This window comes from Sinohyriopsis cumingii, chromosome 2 (assembly GCF_028554795.1).
Source record: "Sinohyriopsis cumingii isolate HCF-2022 chromosome 2, ASM2855479v2, whole genome shotgun sequence".
NCBI classification, from domain to species: domain Eukaryota; kingdom Metazoa; phylum Mollusca; class Bivalvia; order Unionida; family Unionidae; genus Sinohyriopsis; species Sinohyriopsis cumingii.
The window spans coordinates 138,302,430-138,322,544 of record NC_142962.1 but is presented as its reverse complement, the minus strand read 5'-3'; the positions used below and the strand labels follow the sequence as shown (position 1 = coordinate 138,322,544).

The 20,115-nt window shown below is 34.7% G+C and overlaps 1 protein-coding gene across 8 annotated transcripts in view; it reads right to left on the bottom strand.

The window, feature by feature from the left end:
* The window catches only part of LOC149805917 (uncharacterized), a 142,542-nt gene that overhangs the window by 43,578 nt on the left and 78,849 nt on the right, over positions 1–20,115 (bottom strand). For 6 of the 8 annotated variants that reach the window (XM_089950689.1, XM_089950696.1, XM_089950690.1 and 3 more), the window contains exons 2-3: positions 10,961–11,059; positions 4,484–4,658 (exon numbers count right to left, since the gene is read on the bottom strand). In XM_089950689.1, the coding sequence (XP_089806815.1) occupies positions 4,484–4,658; positions 10,961–11,018 (233 nt within the window). In that variant the 5' untranslated portion in view covers positions 11,019–11,059. Of the gene's footprint in view, positions 1–4,483; positions 4,659–10,960; positions 11,060–15,073; positions 15,134–15,208; positions 15,260–20,115 lie in introns of those variants that run through there. The other 2 variants (XM_089950694.1, XM_089950693.1) reach the window with 2 other exon arrangements.

The window sequence follows — 20,115 nt, the reverse complement described above, 5'->3', positions numbered from 1 at the left end:
TTATAAAACCAGGCCTGCCCTAGTATGTGTGGGACCCAAAGCAGTAAGCGATGAGCATGGGCCCCAAGCAAAATAACTGCACTGCCCGAAAGGGTGGGGCCCAAGGTGGATGCCTCGTTCACCTTGCCCTTGGGCCGTGCCTGCCTAAAACCATGGTAAAAATCTGTTATATAAACTGCCTTCCCTCCAAAAATCCAAGATTTTCTCAAATGGAACATCACAAGTTTCTTCAATGAGTTCGCATCAAACTACTTCTGTCTCACAGTATGGAAATATACACTCAACAAGAATGTAGTCCCCCATCAGTTGTTAGTGCCAGGGTTCACCCTAAATTGTACTATCAATTTCACATTAATCCAGAAACTAACTGAAGGTATTCTGAATGAAGGTTGTAATGGAAGAATCACAGTTCCAAATCCAACATTTTAAGGTAATCCCATGAAAGCAGAACATCAATAAAGTCCTTCAAAGTTTCCCATATTCCAACTGAATTATTTAAATGTTCAAGTCCTTGAATAATTTCACATGATCCTCAAGGTTCTTTCTGTTTCAGAATAGATGTTTTCCACTCTGCTAATCCAACGAACATATTAAATAAATCATGATTTCCTCTTACAACTCTTACAAAATGGGCATATAATAATAATAATAATAGCCATAATAATAATAATAATAATGAAGAATCCTAATATGGTGCTTTAATTATCTCATACATATAGTCTCTATGTGCATACCAAATCAACAAAATCTGAATTACTAAAAAAAGATTCTCTAACATTTAAATTATTAAATTGTGAAATACCTAACAGTCATGTTCTGACCTCAAATAATTGAGCCAATTAACAACTACGGTGTGCATGATATCTCTACAGATCAAATGCACTCCAAGTATCATATGATGTTTTCATGACCTCCATTCCAATTAATGCATGACGTACTTGACCAAAATAGTTGTTGACCTGACCTTGGCAATTGGCCTTTGTTTATGAATGAAATTCTACATGTATTGAACATGTACTTTTACTATAACACTGAATTTAAAGAATTAAAAAATAAATGTCAAAAACCTAAATGACTGAACCAAAACTGTATTATACATTAACACTTGATATCCGTTGATGTTGTGGGGTTTAACGCCATTTTTCAGCACACGATAGGCTATACATGGCGGCCAGTATTAATGGTGGAGGAAGAACCCGGGAAAACACCGGGAAGAACCACCGACCCACGAGAAGCTACTGGCAAGCTTTCTCACATATCCACATTGGCCGAATCCTAGACTCGAACCCACGCAGACTGAGGTGAGATGGCAGTGATCCGTAACGGACAGCGCTTTAGACCACTCGGCCATTCGGGGGCCCCCCTTGATATCCGTAACAATATATATATACATGTATATATATATATATATATCACAGTAATGTGATCTTGATTGCTAGATCACACTGTGTTGTCAACATCAGAAAGTCTGAATCATTAGGAAACATGAAGTATTGAGTCATGATACGGATTTTCTGAAGCTGAGAACAAGATATGGTTTAGCAATCAAATCATATTACTATATTTTTGTTATATACCTATACATTTTCAGATAAATAACTTAAAATCCCAAAACATAACTGAACAAAGAAAGGAATTGCTTAAAACTTCAACTTTCTGATATAAACTTCATCTTAACTCGTAAAGCAAATTTCATTTTTTTTGAACAGCTGATATGTGCACAAATATCAGATTTATGAATGAAGTGTGTATAACAACAGTCACTCATTTTCACTACTATCAATGTTAATAACAAGAGCTCTTCAATGCATGAAAGGGGGCAGACCCATATGTGTGATTTACAGCTATTGTGCAGTTGTAAAATTTTGCATTATGAAAGGTGTCATCAGCTGAACAAATAAGAAATTTTATTATGTGTTCATTTTTTTCTCTGTTAATGTTGCATTGTCAGAATCGTTCAGAATTTTACAATACTGAACTTGTACACAACATCATATTGCACTCATAAAGGAACTACTTTCTATTGTAAACAAACAATGGAAGCAGATGGCCAGCACTTTTTTAAACAAATCAAGTACACTCACATAGTAGGCAGTTTACACTTTGGTTGATTACATTTGTTTCTGAATGAACTAAAGCAGATGTTTCGTGGACTGCCAAATACCAACTGCTTTCCTACAATATGCGTTAACTTTTTTGATACAATGTTTCAGATTTAGGCGAGAGATGCCAGATTTCATAAAATTGCTGGGTACCTACAAATAGCAAGCAAGTGACAAGGCATAAACTGTCTTCTTTGGCTGGTAATAAGAATGGCAAAAAATATACTATGTATTATCATGATGCCACAGTGGGATGTGTGATATCCATGATACAATATCATGATGTCATAGTGGGATGTGTGATATCCATGATGTAATATCATGATGCCACAATAGGATGTGTGATATCCATGATGTAATATCATGATGCCACAGTGAGATGTGTGATATCCATGACGTAGTATCATGATGCCACAGTGGGATGTGTGATATCCATGATGTAATATGATGCCACAGTGTAATGTGTGATATCCATGATGTAATATCATGATGCCACAGTGTAATGTGTGATATCCATGATGTAATATCATGATGCCACAGTGGGATGTGTGATATCCATGAAATAATATGATGCCAGTGGGATGTTTGATATCCATGATGCAATATCATGATGTCATAGTGGGATGTGTGATATTCATATGTAATATCATGATGCCACAGTGGGATGTGTGATATCCATGATGTAATATGATGCCACAGTGGTATGTGATATTCATGATGTAATATCATGATGCAAAAAAATGTAAACATTATGTTATTGTTGTTGTTGTAGGGTTTAATGCCATTTCTCAGCACAAGATAGGCTATACATGGCATCCAGTATAACTGGTGAAGGAACATACCTGGCAAACCCCAGGAAGAACCACCGAACCATGAGAAGCTACTGGCAGGCTTTCTCATGTACCCACATTAGCTGAGCCTATGATTCAAACCCATGCAGACAGAGGTGAGATGGCAGTGATCTGGAAGATGAGTGCTTTAGACCACTTGGGGCCCCGTGAATATTATGTAATCATTACCCTGAAAGACTAATGGCATGTAGAAAGTCAATGCTGTTTGTCAAATATTTATCATCTGTTTTGTGCACCTAGATAGCTCCATAAAACTGAAAATGTATGAAAAGCATAGGTATGTGTGTGTGTGTGTGATTTGGATTTTCAATTTAACAGTTTTTCAGTCATATCACTATGATGCCTGCAGTGTGACAGTTTATAGTGATGTCTAGTATTGGGCTGCATCATGCTGCAGACATGTAGTATCATGCCCCGCCCAGTCACATTATTCTGAGACCAGGCCGACCAGTCCTAAACCCTAAAATCTTAATGCTGAGCGACAAGTGAGGAAGCTGCTAGTACCATTTTTATAAGTCTTTGGTATTACTCAACAGGGGTTTGAACCCGTGATCTCCTGCCACCAAAGTGGTCGAAAAGCAAAGGACAAATCTACATATTGAAAAAGTATGAAAAGTACAGGACAAACCCACAAACTGAAGAAGTATGAAAAGTATACGACAAACCAACAAAATGAAAATGTATGAAAAGCAAAGAACAAACCTACAAAGTGAAAATGTACGAAAAGTATAGGACAAATCTTCAAAGTGAAAATGTATGAAAAGTAAAGGACAAACTTAACACCTTTCAAATTTCTGGAGAAATTATATGGGTGTATGTCCATCATAAACTTAAATATGAAAATGTATGAAAAGTATAGGATAAACCTACAACATGGTAATTTGTATAAAGTAAAGGACAAACCTACAAAGTGAAAATGTTTGAAAAGTATCTGACAAACCTAACAATGTTAAAGTGTGCTTGAACTGAACTTAAAAAATGTATGGGGTCAGGTATGTACAATTTTGTTTTAAATTTAAAGTTTAAATTTTTTAATTTTTTGTTTGTTAGTAAAACATGTTTTTATCAAGAAAAAATGACTAATAACGGGAGATGAACAAGTCTAATAACTGGAACTATGTATGCTCTTTCTTTTGTGCAATGACTAAGCACTACAATACCATACATTCAATCAACCGTGTAAGACCCAGAAAGTAATTCCAGTATTGGGAAAGCATTTTAACACCTTTAAAAATTCTGGAGAAATTATATGGGCGTATGTCAGCTCACAATCACCTGGACATTCAAAATTCTGAGAATTTTTTTCATCCAAGGGATAGCAAATGGAACACACTGCAGCACATTTCAGAACAGGGAGTGGTAGCTGAAAGGTACTAATTTTATTCAAATATGGATGGAGGTGGGAAAGTTAGACTCTTCTAAGCATTCTATGTTGAATAGTCGAACTGAAATTGTATGGGTGGAGTTTTTGAAGTCCCTTACAACACCAACACACAATTAATTATCGAATTGTGCTAATCACAGACTTACTGACAGCTCACAGTTTGGAGATCTTCTACTACAAAACATCGCCCACCATTTAAGCATCCTGCCTTGTTGATCTGAGTCGCATTGCATGGGGACTCATGCGCACTGGATGACCCATTGGGATTGAAGATGGGGGTTTGGGTGGTGGTAGGGGTGGCTGGCACTCTTCCACAACCCTCTGAAAAAAAAATCCAGCAATACATGAAACGGAGTTTAAAAAAAGTCCCTTATGTGGCATCACAGGTCGAATTAAAATTTCAGTTATGTTAAGGCTCTGTTCTAGAATGAACAATTGAACTGTGCTGAAAAATAACCAAATTAATGAACATCATGCATAATATTTTCAACATATTTAGTAAGGGCAACCATATTTAATGGATGAACAGCATCATTAGTGTAAATCTGGAAGGGGTTCAAGTCAGGACATCAATCAAATTTGGGCAAATTCTGTTCAGCAGTTTTGTAAGAAGAAGTTCTTAAATGTTTTACTGTTGTTAGTAATGACCATTTTTTAAATAAGAATTATGTCAGCTTGATACTCTGTTAATTTGAAATGGATGGAATCCAACTTTCTGAAGTAAAACATTTTCTTGATTAACCGAACGTAAAGTTCCTTGACAAAATCTTGTGTTTTGACAAAGCAGATGGACCATGGACCTGAACAATGTAATTGACAAGTCAAGAACTCAGGTAGGCAAAGAGAGAGTGGGAAAGTATTACCTGGCCTGAGCTTTGCCTCAGGTATGGTGAAACAAAATCACTCCCCTTTTGACTGCCAAAAGAAGCTGTAACTTAAATATCATTTCATGTGAAAATTTTGGCCACATGTTGCCTCAGTGAAATGGACATAATGATAATAATAATAATAATAATAATAATGATAATAATGATAATGTGGACTTAATACAGTGCCGAATCTTTAGAAGCTCTAACCACTTTACAATATCAATATTAGACAACACATAAAAACATATACAATGACAAGATTACAAAAACAAAACATTAAATTACAGAACCAAATGATGTTAGGTTTGCTTGGATGTCACACATTAGTTGGTTTCTATTTATTATACAGAGGTTCCTTTTAGTTCAAAACTGAGATGGAGGATTAGGGACTGATACGGTGAGATGGCATATGAAGCAGAGGTGATCTCATTCGTGGAACATAAATGAAGACTGTAGAATATTATCATTAGGTTTACAAAGAATCTGGTCTAAAATGTGACCATATTTATGGATGGGTTGACTAATGGACTGTCTGAGTTGAAAATATGAATGGAATCTAGAAGTTCTGACATGTATTGATTTTCAGGACAGTCAAAGTGAAAACTGAAATCTGTAAGAATTATCAAGTTACCACTTATAGAATTCCCATATTCCAAGAGGTTAGAAAATTGCTCCAAAAAATGAGAGATTCAGTCAGCTTGTTTTTTCAACCAGGAGAAGGGTGGTAGAGGCAGAAAAAATGGACTGAGCTTTGTTCCACTGTGAGTAAGGTTTGCAACAGTTCAAACAACATGTTTTCAAAAGTGAAAGTTGTAGTGTAGTTAAGACTGTGAATTATGGAGTTCTTTGTGATAACAGCAATTTTGCCTCCACTGGAGTGGCATGGGAATGACTTTGATGAAGTAACTGGAGAGTGTTAGATCACACACTCTGGCTCATCGCTTGCCATTTACATTTAAGTAAAGACAAAAGTAGTCCCAATTGTTAAGTCGAGTTCACAATGTTGTATCAAGCACCAAGGAGTTATTCTTTAATGCAATTAATGAGGGTCCAATGTAGCATAAATGGGTTGACTGGCAAGTATAATATGATGATGTCATAATAAATATAAAAGACAGCTGTAATGCAAGTGGGGCAAAACAACCAATAAAAAAAAACTACAGCTCTCTGTACTGGTGGCCCTGAGTGGCCAAGTGGTCTAAAGCGCTCTCCATTATGGATCACTGCCATCTCACCTCTGTCTGCATGGGTTCGAGTCTCGGATTCAGCCAATGTGGGTATGTGAGAAAGTCTGCCAGTAGCTTCTCGTGGGTCGGTGGTTTTTTCTGGGGTTTTCCGGGTTCTTCCTCTACCATTAATACTGGCCTCCATGTATAGCCTATCGTGTGCTGAAAAATGGCGTTAAACCCTACAACAACAACAAGCTCTCCATACCAAAACAAGCAAATGAAGAAACAAATGCCAGCAGAACAGCCAATGCATGACGAAACTGCCAAAGCAGTTACAGTCAACAAATACATAAGACATGAGAAAAGGTACTAAAAATCCAGAGCAGCCACCTGAAGCCTGCTAAGCAATGGTGGCAATTTAGAATTCCTCAATTATTAGCCATGATTAGAACCCATCTCTACAACCATATTCAACAAATATGTAGTCATTATTACTATATGTGAATTTTGAATTCCTCAATTATTAGACATGATTATATTATGACTCCATGGTCTTAAACTAAGTAATAGAAAAAAGAGAAAATCAAGTTTTGCAAAATTCAACAAATAATTTATTTCACTCAAAATACAAAGTGAAAATTTAAAAAGAATTACAGCAATGCAAATTAAATTCCCAAGAGTCCAAAAAATAAATTCCACTGGTGTTAGAAATAAGATCCAGTGCTAAAGGTGTTAATGTGCCAATAGTGACCTGTGATGTGATGATGTGACAAAAGGTCTTTGATTAACCACAGTAATATGATCCAAAATGTCCTCGTCTGAATTCACTATAATTCCTAGTTAATGTCTCTGTCCAAGAATATTACTGATGAGCACTTTGTATTTCCAGTGAATAAATAAAGTCCAACCGAATGAAATGCTGAACACAACAATAAGACTGATTTCTAATTCAGATGTTATTGTATGAATGGGTAATGTCTCACATAAACAAGATTATAAAGCCATCTACTTGACCTAGGTCACACTTTGCATTTTCTGTATATAAAAAAACTAATTACTTAATGGAAAATTCCATTCTAGAAGATTCAGTTACTAAAATTATAATAAAGAACATGGTAAACATAAAGTTCTTGACTTGGACCAAAATAATGACTTATTTACCAAAATAAAAACATCAGTATCTCACGTCAGGAACTAAATGAACTTGGCTTTGGAAAAAGTCATGTCAAAAATACAATTATCCAAACAAACAAACAATGCAAATTAAATATACATAACAATTAGAACCCATCTCTATTCACATTCAACAAACATTCAGTCCTTATTAGTGCAAGTGATAACTGCAATTCCTTGATGAATAACTATGTCCAAAGGCTGATGTCAATAACCATCTTGCAAATGGAACATTGTTTGATTCTCATGGCAAAAGCTATTTATACAACAGATACACAACTGTAAATGCAAGCAGTATTGACAATACTAAACAAAACCTCTCAACAGGACTTGTGCTCAATTGTATGACATGAATTTCCAAGAATTCAAGATAAGACCATTTGTAACTTGCCAAGTGAAGAAACCATCTCTGATATTCTCAAGAGACAAGATTTTCAAATTACACATTGTGGTGGCCATACTAAAAAGATCAGCACCATTTTTATTTATGACCTACCGGACATTTGGATGAATGTGTTTGTAAAGTGTCATAGCAGACTTTAAAGTAATTTAGAAGCAATAATGAATGCAAACTGGCACTAACGGATGGAGAGACAATGGATAACAGACCATCCATAAGCTGTTCTGGTCTAGCTCTGACCAGTAGAGAATATGAATACAAACTACTTATACGAAAATCATATAAAATATATTACTACTGCAAAAACGTTTTTAGTGTTAGAAACAAAAACCAGTGTTTTAACAAATTAATACTTACTCCTCCTGCATTTTATTACTGCAGTCCTTTCATCACAGCTGACAATGTGAAAGCATAGTGATAAACTTACAAACAAACTCGCACAAATTACTTCCACTTTCATTCTGGTACACATTTGAGGCTTGAATTAATCCTGGTTGGGTGAAAAACAGAATTTATTCTGGCATTTCTGTTCCTCGTTGCTCATCCCCATTTCATAAAAGCCCACCAGATCCTTCAAATAGTTAATCCATGACTTTCCGTTATCATTATGCATCAGTTAAAAATCAACTGATGCACAAAATCTAATCAAAGCCAATAGGCACAACGCCTTAAAGCAGGTTTATCTCAGCCACACCAGAAATGTTGTTAAGCATATATAATGCATACCAATCACTGTATGCCATGATGACTTTGAACTCTCTATTGTATATGTGGAAATAACTCCCACAGCCTCCATTCATTCATTTGTTCATTTCACAAATCATTTACTGAACTAAAAATCAGTCACAAACAAATACTGCATAAAGTTTATATCCATAATATTGTATTTCGCGACTGATCAGCCTGTCCATTAAATGTTTCAGAAAAGTGAGAGAATGGATTTAACAATGGATACAGCTTTCTTGAACTGGAAGACTAGATTTTACAGGAAATCAAGATAAAACCCTTTTATTTATTGAACTGTCAAGTGTTGAAACCATCTCTGATATTCTTTAGTGATAACAAGATTTTCAAATTAGCTGCAGTGGTACAAATAATGGATGTCAGAATGTCACCATTTAATTTAAGATAAACTGGACATTATTCGAAGTCTTTTGGAGAAAACCACATGTCCTAATGATGATCGATTCAATGGAATTAGCGACAACAAGATTTTTAGACAGTTGTCATGGCAGCCATATTGGATGTATGGCTGGAACCATTTTTCATCCCCCAACTGACTTGTGCACCTAACTGAGCAGAGTACTTTGAAGTACTTATTATATATATATATATGTATGTATATATATATATATATATATATACATATATATATATATATATATATATATATATATATATATATATATATATATATATATATAAATATAATCTTTAGTACAACCATATCATGTTTTTCCCTTACAATGGGTATGCATTACTGCTGGTCACTGCTGGCAGTAAAGATATTTTGTTCTCTTCTGTTTTGCTCCATTATTTGCCTTGGGTATACATAAGATATCTTACAGTCAGACATTGATTATCTGGACTCCTGGGAGACAGGGAATTTTATCTGTATGGATAAGTGATAGTCCAGATTTATGACAGTATTGTAATAGTAATAAAGCTCATCATCATGCACATAAAAGAGTTTGATCCCTTTGCCTATGTTTGAGAGCTCTCCACTAGGGATGTTCATTCTCCCTCTCAATGAAATTACAAATTAATGTGAGATCTAATTCTGACACTATTTTAACCCATAAAGTTAAGTGAGACAAGGCATGTGTGTTGGTAGATTCTAAAAAAATTGTCATGTTCTTGACAGGTCTGTGAGCAGCTACTTTGGTAAATTTTGTGTAAATTAACTGTGTCGATTCTACATTTGTCTGTCTTGTGTAACACACTATGGATTCTATATCAGTCTTTGTCTTATGTAACACACTTTTGATTTTACATTTGTCTATCTTTGTGTAACACACTATGGATTCTACATCAGTCTTTGTCTTATGTAACATACATTTGTCTGTCTTGTGTAACACACTATGGATGCTACATCAGTCTTTGTCTTATGTAACATACCTTTGATTTTACATTTGTCTGTCTTGTGTAACACACTATGGATTCTACATCAGTCTTTGTCTTATGTAACGTACAATTGTCTGTCTTGTGTAACACACTATGGATTCTACATCAGTCTTTGTCTTATGTAACGTACAATTGTCTGTCTTGTGTAACACACTATGGATTCTACATCAGTCTTTGTCTTATGTAACATATATTTGTCTGTCTTGTGTAACACACTATGGATGCTACATCAATCTTTGTCTTATGTAACATACTTTTGATTTTACATGTGTCTGTCTTGCACAGTATACTGTGGATTCTACATTTCTATATTATGTAACATACTGTGGATTCAACATTTGGTGATAGTCTGTAACATAATATGGATTCTACATTTGTCTATATTATGTAACATTGTGGATTCTACATTTGTCTATACTATGTGTAACATAAAGTGGATTCTACACATTTGTCTATTCTGTTTAAAATGTGTTTCTGAGCTGGATTTTTAAAGGAGCTTTAATTTCATTTTCTTGGATTTTAGTAGGAACTAAATTAAACCACAAGGAAAAGGGAATGTGTAGACTTAATCAAAGGTACACAATTCTTTACATCCTACCATCTTTCAAAACAGTTACCTCCCTTTGTCTCCAAAACCTTGAAAGTATTCTATAAACTACTGCAGGCTGAGGCATGAATAGGTCTGATGAGTGTCCTCATGTATGCTGCAATAACAGAGGCAACCATTTTGCATTGCGATGCATCCAGTGATGATGTTCCAGCTGAAAAGGTCTTAAACTTTTCAGAAGTAGGCACTTTACATCAAGAATCTGACCTTGCATCTAAAGGTGTTCACCACTATTTGCCATTAAACCCCATTCATCCATCCATACATACATACCATCTTACCTGCTATATTGTTGAATGTTGGCCCAAATAGCAGTATAACAAATAATGTTTCAAGCATACTTCAGAGATAAAGGAGCTTTCAAGCAGGAATCACATTATCTGAAACAGAAGAAAACTTAGTCTCATTATAAGTATTCAGTACTTACAAGGTATTTCAATATTATTTCTTGCTTGCTTATTCTAGCTCAATGAATATCTCTACCTGAAAAAAAAAGCAAAGTATTCACTGAAAGATGGAAACCCTTCATAATTCAGTCGTGGCATATGAAGTAAACCTATAATGAAATGAGTTGTGACTGACACATAAATCAACCTGGGGAAAAAAGTACATATGCATTTTTAAAACATATATTGTTCCACTGCAACCATTTGTTTAAAAATACATAAATGAGTAATAGAATTTATGTGTTGTGTAAACTTGAGAGGCTAGCTCATAATGTCTGTACACAGCCATTATAATAACAGCTCTTTCTATACTGTTTCTACATCATTTCTTCTCCATAGGAGGTAATATTAATGAATTTAAAGAAAGTTATTCATAGAGTGTTTCTGGATTCTTCTCAAGACATGCCACATGCTGGACTAATGTAATTGTGTGGAAACCATTTTCGCTGTTGCAAGGGGGAAACAATTTTAGCAAAGTATGTTCTTAAGAATATTGATAAAATATTTGATCAGAAGTTAGTAATCCAGGAAAAAGTTGAAGACATAAGGTTTTATACCTGGTTTCCATGGAAGCTATACCACTGATAGGCCAGCCCTGACACAAGGGGTTATATACTGTAAAACTGGCTGCAGTGGAAACTACAAAATTGTGTGAAAACAAGAATTCCAAACAATTTGAAAAAAAGTGGCCTAATACTTTATTATAGACTAAAAAAGGGACAAATATTGACAAATGAACCAGTAATGGATGATGGATACAAAATGGATGCAGTGCCATGCCAAAATCCCAAATGGCAGATCAGCTAAAAAAAATCAATCAGATGACCAAATTCTGTTGGGCCCTTAGATCCTGTTTTGCCCAATATCTTGACCTTCACATATTGTCATGAATGGGTAGGACTAATTGAAACTTTCCAAAGATGCTAGCATGGCTGGGTTCAATAGTTAAAAAACAAGAGATCCTCTTTTTATTAAGCACAAAAGTATAAGAACAATCCCTTCAAGGGACTAAAAATCTACAGGAAAAAAAGATTTTTCATGAATTAAGATAAAACCATTCCTTTGTTGTAACTATTGACTGCTGACACCAGCTCTGATATTATTCAGCAATAAACAGATTGAGCTGCTGTGGTGCACACATTTAATGTCAGCTTGGCACTATTTTCATTTAGGATAAAATAAACATAACTGGAAGTCTTTGTATGATAATTCCATGTCATAATGATCATCCATTCAGGAGGAGTACTAACAACATGAGTTTTAAGACCGTCAGCCATATTGGATGTATAACTTGCACCTTTTTCATCGGGACTTGGTGAAAAACCCATCATAATGTTCATCCATTCGGGGGTGAGTAGTGACAAAAAGATTTTCAACACAGCCTTTGTGGTAGCCATATTGGATGCCTGATAAGCACCAACTAGGTAACATAAAAAGGTTTATTAGAGAGGAGCTTGTTATTGCTGTTGTTGTTAGGTTTAACGCCATTTTTCAGCACACGATAGGCTATACATGGCGGAGAGTATTAATGGTGGAGGAAGAACCTGGGAAAATCCCGGAAAGAACCACCGACCCTTGAGAAGCTACTGGCAAGCTTTCTCACATACCCACATTGGCTGAATCTGAGACTCGAACCAGCACAGACAGAGGTAAGATGGCAGTGATCCGTAACGGAGAGCGCTTTAGACCACTCAGCCACTCGGGGCCCCATTAGAGAGGAGCAGAGATAACAATAATTTCAAGATATGACTTTCCATTCAGATTGTGTAGCAATAACAGGTTTTTCAAGATGACTGATGTGATGGCCATATTGGACATCATAAGAAGGCATCTGGTGAAAAACCCACAATAATATGACTTTCTGGTCATGTGGAAGCATGATAAGATATTCAAGATGGCTGCCATGGTGACCATACTGGACAACAGATTGGCACTATTTTTATTTAGAACCAATTAGACTTAATACAAAATATTTTAGTGACAATTGTTGACATGACCATCCAATCAGAAAGAGTAGCAAAAGCAAGACTATCCAACTGGTGAAGCAGACCATTATCATTTGAGATCAACTTGATCATAGGATGAACGTGTGTGCAAAGTTTCATTTCAATCCTCCAAGTAGCTTAGAAGTAGCGATAACAAATTGGTTTTAACAGACAGACAATAGAAGATTTACAGACAATAGATGATTTACAGACAATAGATAATTTACAGATGATGAATAATGAATGACAGATCATCTCCCAAGTTCTTCTGGTCTGTGACCAGTTGAGCTGAATATGCCCATTATTTGTACACTGCTGGGTGATTACACTCACTGACAAATGTAAAACTTTTTCATGATGATGACAATAAGTAACAAATCCCTTCTGCAGGTTCGGGGATATTTAACAGGCTTGACATGTTCTTCTGCATGTTGTGAGAATTAACTAATAAAGACAAAATCTGCAGTGGCTGGGTAAGCATACCAGATTTCTAACTGAATGGGTCTGGGTTCAGATCCCATCATCATCAGCCTTCATCAGCTACCATGGTGTGTATTTGGAGGAGGCACATTACATCCATTTCCTCAGCACTATAAATAACCTACCTGCATTACTGAGCCATAAAACACCCTCCCCCCACCAATATTTTAAGATACAATTGGTGTCCTGCATATTATTGCTAATTACCTGCAAAATATTGGAGTATTTAACTTACTAAAATATTTCTATATTTTACATAGCTAAAGGTCGAAGCAATCCAGAATTGCTTTCAAATGTAAAGGATGGTTTGCATTTTCTTGCCCTACACTTTGTTCAATATCTATTATAAAGTACCGGTCATTAATTACAAAGAAAAGTATGGGGAAAAGTGCCCTATCACAAATTGTCCTTAAAAAATAATAAACAACTGAATGAGTATTTAAATTTCATTGATTTGGGTAAGATGAAGGTCAAAGAAGCCTCTTATCAAATACACAAAGAAAGCTGAATGTTGTTAATTTTTCCAGTAAGACAAAATGATTGAGTTCATGGTTTTCAAGAATGCAAAGTCAGCATGGCCAGTCTACAGATGATAAATCAATTTAGACTTTCAAAGTTATTTTTTTTTACTTTATCATTACCTTTAACAAGACTGTTATTGGGATGAATAAAACTGTACAAGTATTACTCTGTTTTCATTATTTAATGAGACAGACATTGCACCCACAACCTTTTACATCCAATTTCTCCCAGACTTCAGAGCACTAAAACACACTTTCCATATATACTTTCTTGGAAGTTTAGTCCAACTGCAAACTGCACATACGCAGACCTGCCATTGCACAATGCACTGGCAGATCTAGGTCTGTGCAGTTTGATAGGAGTAATCAAAAGAACAAACACAGACCCTGATCTGCAGGTGCATTGTGCTATGGCAGAACAGGGTTTTGTTGTTTGCAGTTTTAGTCAACTTTTAAGTGAGTGAAGATGAAAGGTAACGTGCTGTCATATCAATGTCATCATAATTGTGTTATTTCAAGCTTTATTTTATGCATTGATTTTACAAGAGCAGAATCCTCAAAGCACCTGTGAGGGAAGTATAGTGACAATACAAGTGCAAAATAAACATCTTTCTTAAACATTGCAAGCGTCCATGGTTAAGTGATCCATACTGTAGGTTTAGGTTGGTTAGCTCTGAATAATGCAGAAACAGGCAGGGTCAATAATGGACGAAATTTCTGTCTCATATGGAAAAAAATGGGGAATATTGTCAAAAGGGGATGGAATTAACATAAAATGAAAGTAGGGCATGCAATATTCAGTAAATTACTCTGCATGATTTTATCGATTGGTGTGAATCCTGCAATAATCGGTCATGGAATTTAGATGGTGGGTTGAAGCCCACATGAAAGTAAACACTTTATCCAAGCCTTGCTGAATAAAAGAACTCAGAGAAGAAAAGAAAAACACCACTATTACAAACCTTGCTACTTGCAGACCTGCGTGATAGCAGCCAAAACTTGTAATGGGAAATGTCATAGTGAACCTTATGTGATGCTCTGCAACTGATGCAAATAAAAAGAAAGAGAAAGTAGTGAAAAGAAAATTAAGTTTTTACCAGCTCTCATTCCATAATTTTGAATTCGTCACATAAGCTTTTTTTTCAGGGATTCAACAAAGCATAATTCTGTTATTAAATCATCCCATGCCATGTTGATTGCAATAAAATGTTTGTGTAGTGAATTTCACATTCAGTCTCACACAGCCACATCCAGATTTAGCACATTTAGTCAATCATGTCAGGCTGCTGAATCATTGAAATGTTTAGGAACTGATCTTGGAAGCTGATAAAATTCCTTGATGTCAAGTTAACACTCAACAAAATGGCTACCAACCATATATAATGATCTGTACAAGCATGCCTAATTCAATAATCTTGAAAACAAAGTCATTTTTTTGCAATCATTTCAATTCCTTTAAACACTTAATTTGCTGTGAATATTGCTTTGACATTTTATATGCTTGACTTTATCAATGAAATAAATGGCTAAAATTGCTTTATGTCAACAACTACAGCAAAAATGTCTCAAGCTTAAAACTGAAAAAAGTCAATCAATTTTCAACACACAATTTAATGGGTTTTTTTTCAAACTCTGACATTAGAGTAACATTTCTGGGTTTGTTTAAAAAGCATGTCAATATGATAACCAACTATGATTTCTCAGGAGCAATATCACAGCTTTTGATATACTTTTATTTGTAAAAGTATTACTACAGAATTTGTCAATAAAATATAATACACATATTTTTCTGTCAATTGTGGTACTTCTAAAGTCACATGGCAAAATAACGGGACATCAAATCTCATATTGCTGATATTAATGTTATTTATGGCCAATCAAATGCCAAAATCCTCTTGCAAATAAAAGAGTAACTGATGTATAAAAAATAATGCTTTATAAACAAGATTTTGCAGAAAACCACCACATAGCAACCAACCTCAGTTTCACTAAAAACCAAAAAATTTGATTGGTTTATTTTATTACCATTCAATCTGCCCATTTCAGGAGGACACACTAGCATATAACTTATGGGTATATGTTAAACGTCATTCAAAATATGGACATTTTTCTGCAGTTTTTTGTACTTGCATGTGAATGACTCACAAAACTGTATGATACATGTTGGGTGGAGATGTCAACATAAATTTCAGCAACTCTGGGACCCACATAGGGGTTAGAGAGAATGAAAATAAAGGTAGTGGATGCAATCAGAAATAGGTTTAGCTTAATATTATTATTATTATTATTATTATTATGACATTATAATTTTTTGTTGTGACTGTTCTTGTTTTTTCAGCACTAACCCTTTTAAATTTTGCTGTTTTCCATGCTTGGTTATGAAATCATGCATAGGTTATGGTGTTTTGCTTAAATCTCAGAACAGTTTACCATGACCAATTCACTGAAAAACAGTTATCTCTCACTCCAAAGAAGGGGCTCCGAAATGATTTTAGTTTCAGATATGAAAAGTAAACAGGATATAATGTGTAAATATTCCTGAATCTTGTGATCCATCTCTGTTACCATTTTACATTATCTTTTGCTAATTTACATACCAAATTGAACTGGGTTAACTAGGTATAATTGATGTCTTTATAACACACCTTGGGAAGATCCATTGCAGAATCTAAATTTTTTAGGTCAGTAGGTAGATTGGAAGAAAGAAAACATTTTCTTTTACTCACAGAATGTGTATAATTTTTTTTCTTAGATTAAATATAACAAGCTATTTATATTGTGTCTAAAATTATGAGACATTTTAAAGTTTCAAGCAACGATCTGAAGAAAAAAACAGAAAACTCAATTTTCCAAAATTTACTTTTTGTCACAATAGGAGCTTTATTCTGATTGGCACATTTCTCATGAAAGATATATTTTCCTCAGGTGTCAAAACATTATAAATTTTTTAAGGATTCTGCAAAAATTAGTGAATGACAAGATTTTGCACAATTTTACAAGGTGTTTCTTATGCAAGCACATATCATTTGAAATTTACCCAACTATAAGAATTAATGACAATTAAGCATTTCAATGTGCCAAAAAATATTCTGCATAATGAAAACTCTTAAATCTGAGGTTCTCTCGATCTTTTGTATATGCATACACCTTCCAATTTCATCATCCCTTCCTTCCGATTTTGTATTGCAAAATAATTTCATAATTCAAACTTTTTAAGCTTTTGTTTTCAAGTGTTTCATGTAATGCAAAAATGTTGAGATTTTGTAATGATGCCATTTTTAACTGGATGATAGGAAACCAAATTTCAGAAAACACTTTAGACAATCAACTATCGATATGTAACAAGTTTCTTTAAAGGTTTTTCTCTCAATACCAATCACTTTGGTATCAGACAGTATTTCAAAGGTTCTTTGACAACACTTTCACCCTTTCTGCACTTTGCTTTTGTTGCCAATCACACTACAATTGCAAAATAATATAAAGATTTTGACCCAAAAAAATCAGTGGCAGGTTTTTTACAAGACTATTTTGATTTCTACATAGTCCACACCTGTGATCATTGAATGCACTCCTCTAAATCTCAATAAGAGGCCTCTACCTGTACAATGGTGCTCGACAAGCCAAGCAGTTATGTAAAGGGAATTTCTCAATGAACCATATGAGAATGACTGCAGCCCAAAATTTTACCAAACATTTTTTTTACACCTAAACTATGGGTCATTTATAATTACAAATTTAATGAATATACAAATTCAAAAATCAAGAATTTGAATTAAAATAATCACACTTAATACCTTATGGTCTTCAAAGTGGATAACATTTTCCAAATTATCTTTATCTAAGTTATCATACATGTATGCCAAATTTCAAATTATGCTAAATAATTGTATATTTTGTATGTATATATTTTGCACCTTTGGCATCAATGAAGCAAATGTAGAATAAGAATGGTGGAATTATTTAAGCAAAGCAGTTCCGTCATGGACAGGGGAAATTCAAAAATGTGGGGAGTGGCCATAACTCTGTAAATTCCTGGTCCAAGCCTTGAAAGCTATATAAATTTTAGGGCTGTAGTCATTCTATGAGCATGATTTTTGGTCATCCTGAAATGCCCTCTGTGATGTACCAATTATCATTCTTTTTACCTCATTACTAAAAGTTAGTGTTGCATTTAATACAACCAGTAACCAGGCTCAACTAGTTGTCATCATCTTGTTTGTGTACCTTTGTTGAGAACAATCTGCACTCTGCCTGTTGACTCTACTCAGCAAATGTTACAAATGATTAAATCAAGGCCTGTAGTGATCATATCTGGTCTTATGATTGTTCATCATAGTGTTAAAATATAATGCTCACTGGTTACATTTGCACATGGTTGCTCAAGGTCATATATTTACATAGTAAATCATTTAAATTGGCTTTTACTGACAGGTGCCCATTGTTGAGATTCCTCAAGTCAGATTTCACAGTTGCACATTTTGGCAATATGAAATTATAAATTTAAAGCAAAAACAGCACAAATTTTTACAGTGAAAGAGTCCCCTGAAGGGACTGGTGCTCTACTAGCTGGAAAGAATTTCCCAGAATTCAAGATAAAACCATTTCTTCCTTTTAACTGCTGAGTGCTGAAACAATCTTTGATATTATTTACTGATAACAAGATTTTCAAACTGGATGGTGTACTGGACATATTGGTTGTCATCTTGGCACCATTTTAATTTAGGACCAAAAAGGCATCATCAGAAGTCTTCTGATGAAAACCTCACTTCAATATGAGTTTCTATGACTTTTTAGTAACAATAAAAAAAAATCAAGATGCATGACATGGTGGCCAAATTCAACATCACGAAAAGCCTTCTGGTGAAAACAATATATCAATATGACTTTCCATTCAGGAGAAGTAGTGATAACAAAATTTTCAAGAAGGCTGACATAATGGCCATAATGGAATCAGATCAGTACCAATTTCATTCAGGACAAACCTGACATCAAAAGAAGTATCTAGTGAAAACACATGGATATTGTAAAGATCATAAATCCAACAGCAGTAGATAAAACAATATTTTTAAGACGAATGCTGCAACAGCCATACTGGATGTCTAAGTGGCACCATTTTCATTTAGGCCCAACTAGTTGTGTGGCAATCCTCCAAGTTGCCTAGGAGGAACAGTTATAAGAAACATGTGACATCATAACTAAAGACAAATAAAACACATCCCATAAGCTCTGCTGCTCCAAACAAAACTTCAGTCAGTCATTTGAATATACCTGTGTACATTTCATTTGCACAAGTAATTCAAACATCAAAATCTCCAATCCTTTCATAACTTGCTTGATTCCTTTGTAAATCATTCTCTTGACTTCCAGCCTAAACAATAGTCACTCAAATGGACTGATACTCTACATGATTTTCAATATGAATTTTGTGGCTGTGATATTATGAGTCAGACTGTCACCATTTTCATTTACAATCATTTAGACATCCTAACAGTTCTTTCAGTGAAAACCACATGCTGTTATGACCATTTGTTCAGGAGAAAGTGGTAAGATTTTCAAGATGACCACTGTGTCAGGTACATCGAATGTCTAAACGGCACAATTAAGACCAATTACACAGCATAAGAAATTGTTCATTAAAAACCCATGTGAATATGACCATCCATTCAGCAGATGTGATAATACATTCAAGATGGTTGTTGTGGTGGCCATATTGGATATTATATTGCAACCATTTTCATTTTGGGCCTACTACGCATCATAAGAAGTCATATGTTAAAAATCCCACAATATTACTTATCATTCAGAAGGATTAGCGATAATATAATCTTCAAAAAGGCCAATGTGGCAGAGGTATTGGAGATCAGATTGGCACCATTTTCATTTAGAACCAACTAGACATCATAAACATCTCCCGTGATAACTTTTTTGTTGAGTAGCCATAGCAAGATTTTCAAGATGGCTGTCACAATGGCCATGTTTTACATCAGATCAGCATGATTTCTAT